This window comes from Artemia sp. Qi Xiang Cuo, chromosome 2, assembly GCF_049724085.1.
Source record: "Artemia sp. Qi Xiang Cuo chromosome 2, ASM4972408v1, whole genome shotgun sequence".
Classification (NCBI taxonomy): Eukaryota; Metazoa; Arthropoda; class Branchiopoda; order Anostraca; family Artemiidae; genus Artemia; species Artemia sp. Qi Xiang Cuo.
The window spans coordinates 2,847,553-2,862,388 of NC_142795.1; the positions used below are offsets into that span (position 1 = coordinate 2,847,553).

The 14,836-nt window shown below is 34.5% G+C and overlaps 1 protein-coding gene across 3 annotated transcripts in view; it reads left to right on the plus strand.

Annotated features, from left to right (window-relative positions):
- Positions 1-14,836, plus strand: part of jar (Myosin heavy chain 95F jaguar) — a 165,268-nt gene that overhangs the window by 128,823 nt on the left and 21,609 nt on the right. For all 3 annotated transcript variants that reach the window (XM_089098663.1, XM_089098655.1, XM_089098671.1), the window contains exons 17-18: positions 2,937-3,274; positions 12,641-12,731. In XM_089098663.1, the coding sequence (XP_088954789.1) occupies positions 2,937-3,274; positions 12,641-12,731 (429 nt within the window). The remainder of the gene's footprint in view (positions 1-2,936; positions 3,275-12,640; positions 12,732-14,836) is intronic.

Here is a 14,836-nt window from a genome sequence, read left to right on the forward strand (position 1 = left end):
TCCAGACGGAATAATAGTGAAATATTGTAGCCTACTGGCATGTTAATAAATTAAAAGAGAATAGTCCTTCTGGACTTGTCCTAGTTAGAGATAGGAATATGGCAAAAATTAGTGATAAGCAAAGAGTTAAGGAGAGATGGTTAGAACATTCTGAGAATGTGTTAAACCGTGGTAGATTTACACGAAAGGATATAGAAAAGAATGAAAAAATTTGCGATACATTTGATGCGAAGGAAGATTTATTTGTGAGGAAGAATTAGTGACAGTACAAAAAGGATTAAAAATAATTAGGCCCCAGGTGCTGATAATGTGGTAAATGAGTTTTTTACCAATGGTGGTTGTGATATTACAATAATTTACTCAAAATTATGAGTACGATTTTTGAAAAAGGGATAGTAACTAACGATTTTAGGAAAACTCTGAGTAAACCCTCTATAAGAAAGGTGATAAGAGTTAGTGTAGTGATTGCAGAGACATTAGCCAGGCTTCTTGAGGTCGCAAATTACTTAGTGTGATGACACTTTTTAGACTTTAGACTTATTAGACTCAGGCACGAGAAGGGCCTGAGTCATCAAACACCATAAGTCCTCAGTTTTATAGATTATGAAAAAACGTTTGATTCAGCTATAGAAGAGTTTTAACGAAGGTCTTATGCCTATATGGTAAACCAGACAAATACATTAAAGTGATCAGTGATATGTACGAAAAAAAAATCGCTGTGGTTAAGGTAGGAAATAGGGTTACTAGCTGTTTCGTATTAAATCTAGAGTTAAACAGAGTTGCGTTCTATTCCCATTTATTTGGATCATTTTTCATGGACTTCATCAATCAACAAACTTAATTTGGCTTATTATTAAAATGCTCATCGTTTAAGCATCCTGGATGAAAGTGTTAACAAAATGAATGACGTCTTAGGGGTTTTGCGAGTTCAGGGTTTAAGAATAGGCTTGAAACAAGGCCGTATCCAGGAGGAGGGGGCTAGGGGGTTTGAACCCCCCCCCCCCGAAATATTTGTCTGACTCGTAAAAAAATAACAAAAATGGACATAAATAAATTTGGTATGCGTTTTCGAGGTTTTTTTGTGTACCCCCCCCCGCCCCAAAAAAATGAGTAAAACCCCCTCCGAAAAAAAAATACTGGGTACGGCCTTGGTTTGAAAATTAATGTTAAGAAGACTAAGTTGCTAAGGCAAGGAATAAGTTAAGGTGAAAAGATGATGCTGGGTAACGAGAGGATCAATGAAGTGGGTAGCTTCATTTACCTAGGCAGTTTTATTAGTAAAGACAGTGGGTGCAGTGAAAATGTTAAAAGTGAAATAGCCAAGGACCAGGGTGTTTTTCACAGTCGAAAAGTTTTGGAAGAATAGGAAGGTAAGTGCGAACCAAGATTAGAATAATGGAAGCTACAGTGATGGCAGTGGTCAAGTATGATTCTGAAGCCTTGGCACTAGGAAAAACGGAGGTAGATTTGCTAGATGTTTTCTAGAGAGATTGTCTACGGATTGTTTTGGGTACCCGGCTGACTGACCATATTTCAAACAGTACGCTGCGTGATAAGTGTGGTTCAGTTCCATTTCCTAGGGCTGTAATGAGAGAAATGTTGTGATGGCTGGGGCACTTTCTGCGGATGAAGGATGACAGATTGCAAAAGACTGTCCTTGTCGGCCATCCGTCTAGAGCTAAAAGTCCCCGATGGGGGTGGGGGGGATGTCGTAAGGAAAGATTTAAGGGAAATAGGAATTCCCTGCGTGGGTGTAAAGACAGAGGCTTTGAGTAGATTGGGATGGAGAAGGAGCGTGCGTAGCTGTGTTGGCATCAGGCGGCTTGGTGCTGCATTGGATTGTTAGTAGCAGTAATAGTAGTTGCAGCCTAGTAAAGAACGAATCACGGCCTATTGTAATCAAAGATAAAGAAAATTGGCTAGTGAGAAAAAACTGCCATTTGTCGTTGATTTAGGATTGGCAACTAGTACTTCGTTTAGCCTTGATATTATATGTTATTTTTGAAAAAAATTTATGGAAATTTCGAAAAACAGCCTGAAACCCCTTAAAAATGGCGTTGGATCGAAATGAAAAGTACACTTTTGGGATCGTTATTGCTGAAAGCTCTATACGGGATGATTGCCGCCTCTTGGCTTAAACAGTAAGGAAAATCATCTTTTTGCGTGGGTAGCACTGGCCTCTTTTTCTTTTTTATTTACTGCTAGCGTGGCACTGGAATATCATAGGGAACTGTTTGAGGGCTTATTCGAAAGGAAAATTTCAATGACAAGAACGAAAAGACCAACTGGAGAGATATCTGCTTCTTTTTCTCTTAATCTTTTTAATTCAATTCCTTGCTTCTTTCTTTCTCTGGTTCCTTTTCTCTTTCCATTTCAATTTTGCCAAATACCTTTCAAGGGATTGAATGACCCAATTTTATTTGAAGAATTCTGCGGTTTGCAGTATACATCATGCTTGTGTTGCTGTGCAAAGAATAAAAGAACAGGAAGTGTCACCCTAATTATTTACAAAATATCCTAAATTATTATTGCAACAACATCCTAAATTGAAACACAAGTGCCACAGATAAGTTTTCAATTAATAATAATAATAATAAATAATAATTAACAATTAATAATGTGTTAATAATAATTAAACATTAGTAATTCATTAATAATAAATAATTCACAATAAATAGTTGATAACTTAAAATATTTGGTTCTACTGATTTTTTTTTATTACAAGTTGAGCACTAGAAAACATTATTTTAAAAGAGCTTATTTCTTTAATTTTATATTTAATTGGGAAGATTAATTCTAAAGTATTTATTCGTCTTCTTTCTATTTTGTTAGTCTAGCTAATAACTAGTAATTTTTTTCCGTTATATCATTATTCATTCACTTATTGTTTTACTAGTTCTTTTGCTATTTAAATAACAAATAAATACTTCTTTTAGAGCCAGATTCAGCAATACTCAAAAATTGCTTCCCAATTAAAAAAAGATAGAGAATCATGCCTAAAGCGTATAAAATCTCTTGATGAGAATATAACACAAGCAGTTCAAAAAATCAGATCCACTCCTAATCTGAAAGCCGCTGAAGTCGAAAGCCTTTATGCTCACTTGCTTTCTCAAGCAAATCAAGAGCTAGGGATTTTGAAGAAAAAGCTGGAAGAGCAAAAAATCGAAGAAGAAAAGGAAAGGATGAAGAAAATGCAAGAAGAGATAGAGAAAGAAAGGATGCGAAAAGCAGAAGAAAAGAGGAAAAAGAAAGAAGAGGAGGAGTTCCGAAAAGTGTAAGTATTTTTTTAATTGTTTTTTGAAAACTTTTTTTGACTTTTTGAAAGCTTTTTTATTGACTTTTTTTTTGTTGAAAAACAGCCAGAATTTCAATCTGGGGAAGCATACATATTTTTAATTGATTTATCGCCAATCAAACAGAGAATCAGTAAAAAAAGATAAAGAATTGCTTATGTTTGCTTTTTGAGTGGCGTAAGCAAGACCAGCGCCACTTTTTGGTTGCACTGTGTGTCACTTAATGTGCCGCTAAACTTGCTTGTAGTCACACCTAACCTATCAAACAGTTCTTGCCGGTAAGTAAGGAGCTACTCGTGCCAATAGTAATCAACACGCAAAAAGGAGTTCTAATAGCAATGTATACATTAAAACATTTCACTTTTCATGGTGATACAAAATAAAAAAACAGGTTTTTTCAGCTGAAAGTTAGGAGAGACATTAAAATTTAAGACGAACAGAAATTATTCCGTATATGAAAGGGGCTGCCCCCTCCTCTACATCTCGCTCTTTACGCTAAAGTTTTTTTTTCTTTAAAAAGTAGAATTATGACAAAGGGTCAAACTTTAGCGTAAAGAGCGAGGTGTTGAGGAGGGGACAGCCCCTTTTATATATGGACTAATATTTGTTTGTTTTAAGTTTTTAATGTCGCTCGTTAGTTGCAGTTGGAAAAATTTGTTTTTATTTTATTTAATTGTAGATAGGAGCTTGGAACCACTACAATAGGGTTCTCTGATACGCTGAATGTGCCGGTGAAACTTCCATTAAGATTTTTTGACTTGTAGAGGGTATTTCTCCCTTTTTCGAAAATCAGCCAAATTTTTTAATGCTCGTAGCCTTAGATGGGTAACACTAAGCTTTATGGATCCTTTGTATTAAAATTTGTATTTATATTTGTATTAAAAAAATACAAATGAATGTACATTGTCAGTTTAATATATATATATATATATATATATATATATATATATATATATATATATATATATATATATATATATATATATATATATATATATATATATATATATATATATATATATATATATATATATATATATATATATATATATATATATATATATATATATATATATATATATATATATATATATATATATATATATATATATATAATATCATAAAGTCATATATATATATATATATATATATATATATATATATATATATATATATATATATATATATATATATATATATATATATATTTTTTTTTTTTTTATATATATATATATATATATATATATATATATATATATATATATATATATATATATATATATATATATACTGATATTTAGTAATCAAAATGTTAATATTATTTGATTTATTATTGATTATTATAAATTAATTAAAATTAATTAAATTAATTATTGATGATTTATTATAAATTAATTAAAAAACCTTTTTACACAAAATAAGTTTTTCAAAGATAAGTAAATCCCACATTAAACCAAAAATGAACAGAAATAATGTCAAATAATTTTTCAGGCATAGAACTACGATAAATCGCCATCAATAAACAAACGAAACCCAAAACGAACATAAATCATAGGTAGCGCAATAATAATAATAATAACATTTATTCACCCACCATCTACAAAAACAGATTATAGTGGAGCACTACAGAAAGAAAAAAGAAAAGAGAAAGAAACCAGCTTCAAAAACATAAAGATACAACACTCGGTGTAATTCACGACACTCAAGCAAATGCAGGTGAGAAACGTCGTCTATTTAAATTAACTTTTAGCACTGAATTATTTCGAATGCTAGACCATTGTTTCGATGGCTCCTTAAGACCATATTTTTCAAGGCGGGAATTCCTATAACGCTTGGGTATATACAGTAAAAATTTTGCAAATTTATAGTAGCACTTTTTGATGTTTTCAGTGTCTCTGACTGACAGCGTGTGGGATGCACCGGCAAGGTAGGTTATGTGTGGTGAGCAGACTGAACAATAAATCGAGGCAAGAGATTTCCTGGAGTAGCGTCCGCGATTCGGCACTACAGACGCACAAGAAGATTTAATGGCTTTATTTATTTGCTTAACAATTGGTTGTCTAGTTTTAATAATTGTTTCCGCAATCGCTATACCAAGATATGTCAGCTCCGATACTGTAGGGACAACATGATTTCCGAGAGTGACAGAATCACTTTGCGGGGCATTAAAGGACAAAAATTCGCACTTTACAATATTGATAGAAAGCCCAATAGATTGAAAATCACTTAAGAGTCGATTCAGGTTGTCTTGTAAGTCTGCTTTGATTCTACTGAGCAGAAGGACGTCATCAGTGTATTCCAAGTAAGATAGGTCAGTGCCATGCAATAGGAGAGAGGGGGAGATACGGCCCAGAATCTTGGAGATGGAATGTTTGAAAATAAGAGGACTTAGAACGCTGCCTTGCCTCACACCTCTTCTGATTTTAACAGGATCTGAAATTTTGCTTTTCCACTTGGCGAACACAGTCGAATTTTCGTACCAAAATTTCAGAGTACTCACTATGCTCGAACTTACTCCATTGTGCAGTAGAGCATTCATTGCTTGCATGTGATTGACGCTATCGAATGCTTTCGATATATCAATAGTGCACACATACAGAGGCAGACTTTTTTCCTTCTGAGACCATAAGTACGTTAGCCAGAAGATAGTGAGCCTTTGGAAATCCAAGACCATTCTTGAATCCAAGCTCAATGTCCCCAAAGTGTCCAGTATCAAGCTCAGAGAAGATCACACTTTCAAACACTTTGCTCAAGATACGCGAGACGGTTATGGGTCTATAAGATTTGCATTTGTTTGGATCTTTTCCTTTTTTGGCGACAGATAGAAATGACCCCTTTCAGAAAAGAGTTTGGAACAAAACCCCTGGAGATGCACATCTGGAAGATAAGCTGAAGATGGAAATAGAAGCATTCAGGTAGGTTCTTGAGGTGTTTTATTGAAAGACCATCGCTGTCCATCCTATTCTTTGCTTTGGAAAGTACTTTTCTGACAGCTAACTTGGTCTTCTCAAGGGAAATGGGAACAACGCAATGCTGCCCTGAGAAACGTGCAAGCCAGCTGGAAACTTCCGTTCCATATTCATTGGTTATAATAAGATTCTCATCTCCATGCGTCGTATTATAGTAAGAGTGCCAATCATGAAGTGTCAGAGAAGTAATAAATGGATGATTGTCTGATCTGATTAGGCTTAGCCACGATTTTTTATCTCCAGTGAACTGTTGCCCGATAATTCGTTACCTCTTCATTTCAGCTTTATATTTGCGTTTTGTGCTCCGTTTCAGCTCGAATACAGTCCCGCATAGCGGTCTTCCACAAGCAATCCAAATGTTTAGCCAGGTTTTTGCATGTCGTTTTGCCGACTGGAGTTCAGTGGATTCGGACCACATTAGTTTTTCTGTCCCAATTTTGGCTCGTCGTGTAGGAACCACTTTCGCTTCGGCAACTTTAAGAGCATGGATTGCATGGTAATAAGAGTTAAAATCAACCATGGTTGAGACTTTGGAAGGGCCAGAGCAGAGTAGATGAAATGGAACTTTGATGCAACTTAGGACCGAAGCAACTGTGGCGACGTAAAGGGGAATATTGAATTTCTTCCAATTTTGCTTGTAGACTCGCTTTCTGGAACAAGTGTAAATAGCGCTCTGTGTTGGCTGCATCTGAAACGAAAGTCCGGAATGGTCACTAATCAGATTATCAGTGCAAACTGTAACTGGAAGACTAGAAATGGATGTGCATGAAAGTACGTGGTTAATATTTGAGGCATGACCACTAATATGGGTGTAGGGAAAATCCAGAGACTTCGGCCAAATCTTAACAGTGGTGGGGAGGCAAATCATAAAAATATCGGATAGATTATGGTCCTTGTATGTGTCAGAGTTGAGGTCCCTATCAATTAGCTTTTTACACCCACGAAGCTCAAGAGACTTCAAATGTTGTCTTAGGACACCTGCTGCTTTTGAGAACTTTGTCAGACAGACAGTATTGTTGTAATTAGTAGGCATGTATATGCTGATGAACTCAATTCCCTCAACAGAGACACAAAAAAGACTACTGATCCTAGTTGTTGGCTTAGTCAGACGCGCCTTCCTAGCGTATATTACCAACCCTCCGGGCGGATGCCCTAGCATAGATCTCGCTGGCTCTAAAAAGACATCGTGCGAGCGGGATTTGTCCAAGAAGTTTATATTCGTCCCAGAAAGCATATGCTCCTGGATAAATAGCACGTCATAAATTTGAAGGAGATCATCTGTCTTTTTTTTTATTCCGACAACCATCGGTACTCAGACTAAAAACTTTTAGAGATCTACCCGTTGATTATTTTTGTTTCGCAGAATCTCTCTCAATTTAGGGCATCTTAGGCTGAAGCATACATGAGGTCCATTGCAAGAAGTGCATTTGAGATCTCCATTACAGGGTGTATCTTTGTTACTAGAGCGCTGCCTAAGTAAAGAATGATGTTGGGACAATGTATTGTTTATTTGTTTCTTTTTTTGTTTAGACCAGGGTATTTCATATCGAAGGAGTTGTCGTAGAAACTTCGAAAAGGTCTCATTCGATTAGAAATTGAAATGGCTTGTGCCCTTTATAATAGCCGAAAGTGATTGGAAGGCAACTAACACCCCTGCCACGCCCACCATTTCCCCAAACACATCCAATAAAAATTTTGATAGTCATTTTTTTCAACGTACTTGAAAGATTTGAAAAATATGTCTTTGAGGAGGACACTTCCCCCACAGCCATCAGGGCAAGGGTTGTAAGTTATTCCCTGGGGGTATATCTGGTTTTTATAGAAAGCATTGTCGTAGAAACTTCAAAGTGGCTCATTTGATTGGAAATTCAAAGGGCTAGTGCCCTTTTTAATAGTCGAAAGTGATTGGAGGGCAGCTAACCCTCTCTCACGCCCACCATTTCGCCAAACACAGCCAATCAGTATTTTGAGAAAGACATTTTGTTTAATGCAGTTTAAAGTTCTGGAAATTAGGTCTTTAAGGATGATAACCCCCTCAGATCCCTCAAGGCAAGGGCTGTATGTTACGCCCTGAGGGCATATAAGGTTTTTATAGATAGTGTTGTTGTACAAACTTCAAAGAGCTCATTCAATTGGAAATTGAAAGGGCTAGTGCCCTTTTTAATAGTCGAAAATGATTGGAGGGCGTCTAACCCCCTCTTACGCCCTCCATGCAAACACATCCGATCAAAATTGGGAGATAGCCATTTTTTTGTATAGATAGTGTTGTCGTGAAAACTTCAAAAAGAGCTCATTCAGTTGGAAATTGAAAGGGCTAGTGCCATTTTTAATTGTCGAAAATGATCCAAACACATCCAATCAAAATTTGGAGATAGCCATTGTTTTCAACGTAGCTGATAGTTCTGGAAATTATGTCTTAGAGGATGAAAACTCCCCACAACCCACCAGGGCAAGGGCTGTAAGTTATGCCCTGGGGGTATTTAAGGTTTTTATAGAAAGTGTTGTCATAGAAACTTCAAAAAGGGCTCATTCCATTGGAAATTGAAAGGGCTAGTACCATTTTTAATGCTCGAAAATGATTGGAGGGCAACTAACCCCCCTCTTAGGCCCACAATTTCCCCAAACACATCCAATCAAAATTTTGAGATTGCCATTTTGTCTTTGAGGATGACAAACCCCATACACCTCTTAGAGCAAGGGTTGCAAGTTATGCCCTGGGGGTATATAAGCTTTTTATAGATAGCGGTGTCGTAGAAACTTCAAAAAGGGCCAATTCAATTGGAACTTGAAAGGGTTAGTGCCCTTTTTAAAAATCGAAAGTGATTGGAGGGCAACTAACCCCCCTCTCATGCCCACCATTTCCCCGAACACATCCAATCAAAATTTAGAGATTGTCATTTTGCTCAGCATAGTTAAAATTCAGGAAATGAGGTCTTTTAGGATGGCACCCCCCCCCCCACAGTCCTAAGGACTAGGGTTGTAAGTTATGCCTTGGGGGCATGTAAGGTTTTTATAGAAAGGGTTGTCACGGAAACTTCAGAAAGGGCTCATTCGATTGGAAATTGAAAGGACTAGTACCCTTTTAATAGTAGAAAGTAATTGGAGAGCAACTAACCCCCATCTGACGCCCACCTTTTCCCCAAACATATTCAATCAAAATTGGATGAAAAGTGGCCTTTTTTGGCCACTTTTTACATGGAATTTATTGAAACCTCCGCTCTGAAACACCGGTTCTGGGGCCGGTTTGTTGATGATGTTATCTCTGTGTGGAATCACGGAGAGGTAGAACTAAACATTTTTTTGTCTCATCTTAACAGTTTGGATTCCATTATTCAGTTCACCTCGGAACTGGAAGACAATAATAAACTGCCTTTTTTAGACGTCTTAATCTTCAATAAATCTCTCAGACTTGAATATTCGATTTATATAAAATCTACACACAATGATAGGTATTTGCATTTCTCTTCCAACCACCCTCCTTGTTTAAAAAGAGGATTAGTTATATCTTTAGTTGATCGTGTTATAAGAATTTGTTCAAAAGCTCATATAATCCCAGAATTGAATTATCTGAAGGACATTTTGTTTTGCAATGGATATCCCATCAAGTTACTGGAATCCATAATAAAAAAAAGACAAAAAAAGGCAGAAAAGGATTCATTATCTCCACAACCTCCAACAGATAGCATCCCTTTAGTGGGTGATAAGAAAGTCTTTACTGTTTTGCCCTATTTTCCCAAATTAGGTGACAAACTGCAAAGAATTCTAAAAAAATATAACTTAAATGTCACCTTCAAAAATTCTAATGAAATTCAGAACTATTTTAACAGCGGCAAAGATAAAACGAGCCCTATTTTGGGCAGTGGGGTTTATGGGGTTCCATGTTCTTGCGGCTGTTTCTATGTTGGAAGAACCAACCAGCAATTGGGGGAGAGATTGTTGAAACACAGGTCCTTAATTGGCAAAGCTATGGAGCTACGCCAAAGGCCTGAGACTTTTGGTTCTGCCTTGGCTCAACATGTGTATGACAACCCGCACCATTTCGTTGTATTCGATAATACCTCCATTATTGCCCCGGTTAAAGGCCTCATCCAAGTTTTAAGGGAGGCATTTATGATAAAAAAAAGTACATTCACCGAAAGGTAGCTCTCAATAGAGACACTGGAGAAACCTATTTAAGCCCCATTTATGATGAAATAATTAATTCTGATCGTTTTTACTTAAATTTAAAAGAAAAATCACATTTTGCAACCTAACCTAATCTGTGACGATGTTTTACCTGGAAAGTGTTTAGCTTTTAAAATGCTCTGTATAAATTAAAAAATTGAATTCCCATTCAGTACTGTATTTTTTTTATTCAGTTACCCTTTCACCGTTACATGGAAAGGGTCGTCAAATTTTAGTTATGCTTTGTTTTAAGGTTTGAAATTTTCTATAATATCCTTGTATTTTTATTAGTAATTTTTATTTTATTATCGTGCACTGAGGACGGTCAAGCGGAGGTCTTCACTGGCTTGTATAATCCTCGTTTTTCTCTTTTAACTATTTTTTTCGTTTTACAGAGATTTTGAGATAGCTATTCTATTCTAAATATCATATAACAACGCTTTTTGGGGTTGAAACAAACCCCAGAGATTAGGGGCAAGGGTTGTAAGTTATGCTCAGTGGGTATTTAAGGTTTTAATGGACGAGATGGTTGTTTAACTTTAGAAGAGGCTCAGTATTTTTCCCTGAAAAAGACTATGTCAATATAAAGTAAACAGAAATTAATTTTTAAAAAACTTTTTCTACAAAATAAGTTTTTCAAAAAAAAAAGTAAAGAACTCCATTAAACCAAAAATGAACCAAAAATAGAATCAAATAATCTACCATGCATACAACTACCACAAATCAGTATCAAGAAATAAATGAATGAAACAAACAGAAATTAAAATAAATAACAGAGTCAAACTCAACGAGCAGAAAATAATATGAGTAGGGTTCTAAACCCATATGCTCTTTACGCTAAAGTTTGATTCTTTCTCACAACTCTATTTTTTAAAACAATAAAAAAAACTTTAGCGTAAAGAACGAGGCGTTGAGGAGGGGACAGACCCTTTCATATACGGAATAATTTCTGTTCGTTTTAAGTTTTAATGTCGCTCCTTACTTTCAGTTAAAAAAAAAACTTGTTTTTTTTTGTTTAATTTAACAAAAACTCATGTTGTCTTCTTCAATTTCATCGCCTGAGTTAAACAAAAATCTTTTCGTAAAGTTTATTGTATATATTAAAAAAAACTAGCAATAATTAATTTTTTATAACTTAGTATTTCTTGCGGAGTAAAGACCACAGCTGAAAGTTATTTCAAATATTTCTTCATCGCAGATTATGCAAGATATATCTGCAAAATTAGCTCAAATAAATTGACAAGTGACATTTCCCTGTATCTGGAATTCTCAAAACTAACACTTTACTAAAAACTGAACTTGCTTGAGTCTTTCTGTTTTGTTTTTTACTGAAAGTTATCGATATAATGGCCTGTCAGAGATGATTGAGAGCCTTATATATTAGTCTTTTAGTTGCTGTACCCTATTTATAAACTGTTTTACTTTTATGAGAACGTCCTGTATATTTATGTCGGTTTTGGGTTTTAGGAAAAGTGTTAATTCTACCAATGTTGGAAAATACGTGTCACGAGTCAGTTTGCTTAAGCTGGTTTTGGATATGTAGGCTATGTGGCACAGTCTGCGGAAAAATGATTTTTGTTGGTTTTAAGTTTCAATTTGACTTTTTACTTATATAAGAAAGACTTTGTTGTTTTAAGTTTAATTACTCTAAAGGTTTATTCCAATCAATTATTGGGCAAACTAAAAAAAATGTCATGCTGAAGCTATTCGTGCTGTTGATGCCGTATAGCCTACATCCAAACACTCTTACATAAAAATAACTTTGTTTTAATTTCTAACAGCATTTTTAAGCTCCAATTGAAATATTTATCAAATTTTTTACATGCATTAATTTATTATTATGAGCCATCATTTAGAATTGTTCGCAATTCCTTGCCTATTTTTTTTCTCATCTATTTACAAAAGAAGTGTTCTGGTACTAACGTTGAAATACGCAAATACCTTATTAAAAATATGATACGGCTTATTACACATCCTAAGTCAAAACACAAACCGACACAAAATTACCAACAAAAGAAAATATAAAAAAAATTGAATGTATTATTACTTTTCGAATATATGCAGCAAAACTAAAAAAGAAGAAGATAAATTATTTCGATTGTTTTCGCTTTTTTATTTTCGTTTTTTTCTTTTTTTTTTGTTTTTTTTTTCGTTTTTTTTTATTTTCGTTGTTTTTTTTATCCCCAATTCTAATTGAAAACCATCTCAATTTAGGAAGATAGAAATGGAAGCACGTCGAAAGATCGAAGAAGAACAAAGAAGAAAACAGGAAGAAGAAGATAAGAAACTGGCTGAAAAGGTTCAGGTAGGCACCATAATTGCCAGTTGTCACACTTTTGAGCGATTTTTTAGGTTGTTGCGCATTTAATTTTTAAAATCGGCGCATTCGCAATTTTATTTTTCTGGAAAATCGTTCTTTCAGCGTATTTTCACAAAATAAATTGGCGCTTTCGGTGCATTTTCACTTTAATGGCGGAGCAACTTTAAACCAGACATATGGTAAAACTAGAATGCACCAATTGTGTTAATATGTATCCTCACTCCCACTATATCCTCACTCCCACTATATCTTCACTCCCACTATATCCTCACTCCCACTATACAGGCATGTTCTAAGTATATCCCTACTCTTAGTTTTAAACTACCCATCATGAAGTATTTTAATTGATATTTAAATATATATTCATGAATAATGAATGCTAAAAAATGTGGAGTTACGTAAACAATCTTATTATTTTGAAAACATAAATAATAATAATCCCATGGAAATAATAATAATTTAAATATAATAATTTCTTGTTTAAGAAAAAATCCATTGTCATTGCAAGCCCTTAAAGAGTCAGTGTTTTGTCGCTTTATTGGGTTTTAATTGTAATATTTTGTTGCTTTTGTATATTTCTCCTTCATTTCGTTTTATCTGTATCTGTCATTTTTTGTCTTTTGGGTTGAATTTTCTTTTGTTTCTTTCATTGTATTACTATCCTTTTTGCTACTGTTCATGAACAATGGACTTTCTTTCCACTTTTAAACTCAAAGTAGTAAAGTTCAATGCCTCCAAAACGTTTCAGGAAATATCAACTACAAAAAAAGGTCTCCCCGTGTTTCTTTAAACTGCGTAATTTAGAAGGATAGTAAATTGATTTTTCCTCGATCATTTACTTTTCCCTTTTTGATGTTGCAATATCGTAAAGCCCGTCTTTGCCGCTATTTATAAGATGTACCGCCTTTTTTTTGTTTTTTAAAGAGAAGCGCAATGATATACATATATATATATATATATATATATATATATATATATATATATATATATATATATATATATATATATATATATATATATATATATATATATATATATATATATATATATATATATATATATATATATATATATATATATATATATATATATATATATAAGACATATTGAATGAATTCAATAGCATTTCTTTAAGTCGAGTGACTCACAATGATCAAAATTTTTGTTCCGATTTTTTAAAATAATATGTGGTCAAATAATCTTTACTCATAAGCTTGTGGACTAACAAGGATCTCTATCAACTTTAAATGAAAACATAGCTGTCACTTCTTCATCAGGGTTGCCACCATGGTCAGTTCCTAAAGTGCTAAAACTGCCCAAACTTGCGTGCTACATAGCGATTTTTAGTGCTAGAGTAAAAAAAAAAAAATTGTGCGTCTCCTGGCTTTCGCCGCGATATGTTTTATGTCTGATTATCGCAAATTTAGCGCCAACCTTTAGAAACGAACATGGCAAAAAGGCGGTCCCGGTTATATCTAATGTGTGCCAATCTTTCGAAACAAATACAGGAAAAAGCTCTCCGCACTTTTTGTTAATTCCTGTGCCTTCTTCTTGAAAACATTAATTATTTCGTCCAAGACGAAAAAAAAAAAAATGTAGTACGAATGTGCTACAAATTGCAGCACGAAAGTACTACTATTTGACCATTCAATGTAGTACGTGCTACGGTGCTGCACATGTTGAAATAGTGCTAAAATAGTACTTTTGTGCTACAGGTGGCAACCCTGTTCTTCATTGCCCGTGTTACTGTATATCCTGGATCTGTTATCCGTTACCCATTTCGGTCTGTTACCCGTTGTGGCGTGAATGCCATTTACCACGAGAGGTACAAAAAAAAATTGACAGCTAAAAAGGCAAAGCTGAATAATTATCCTAAGGAGCTGAGTTAAATTTCGTAGTATTCCATTCTTCAGAATTAGACTAATGCGTCGGAAGCATATGAAAAATTCTGTCTGATAGTTCAGCCAACAGTTCAGCCAGTTTCGCAAAAATCATGGATGTCTACTGAGACTTTACAACAGTGAACATGAATTTGTTGTACGAATATTACCTTGAAACAAGAACAAGATTAAGATTTGGTGAAATTCAAG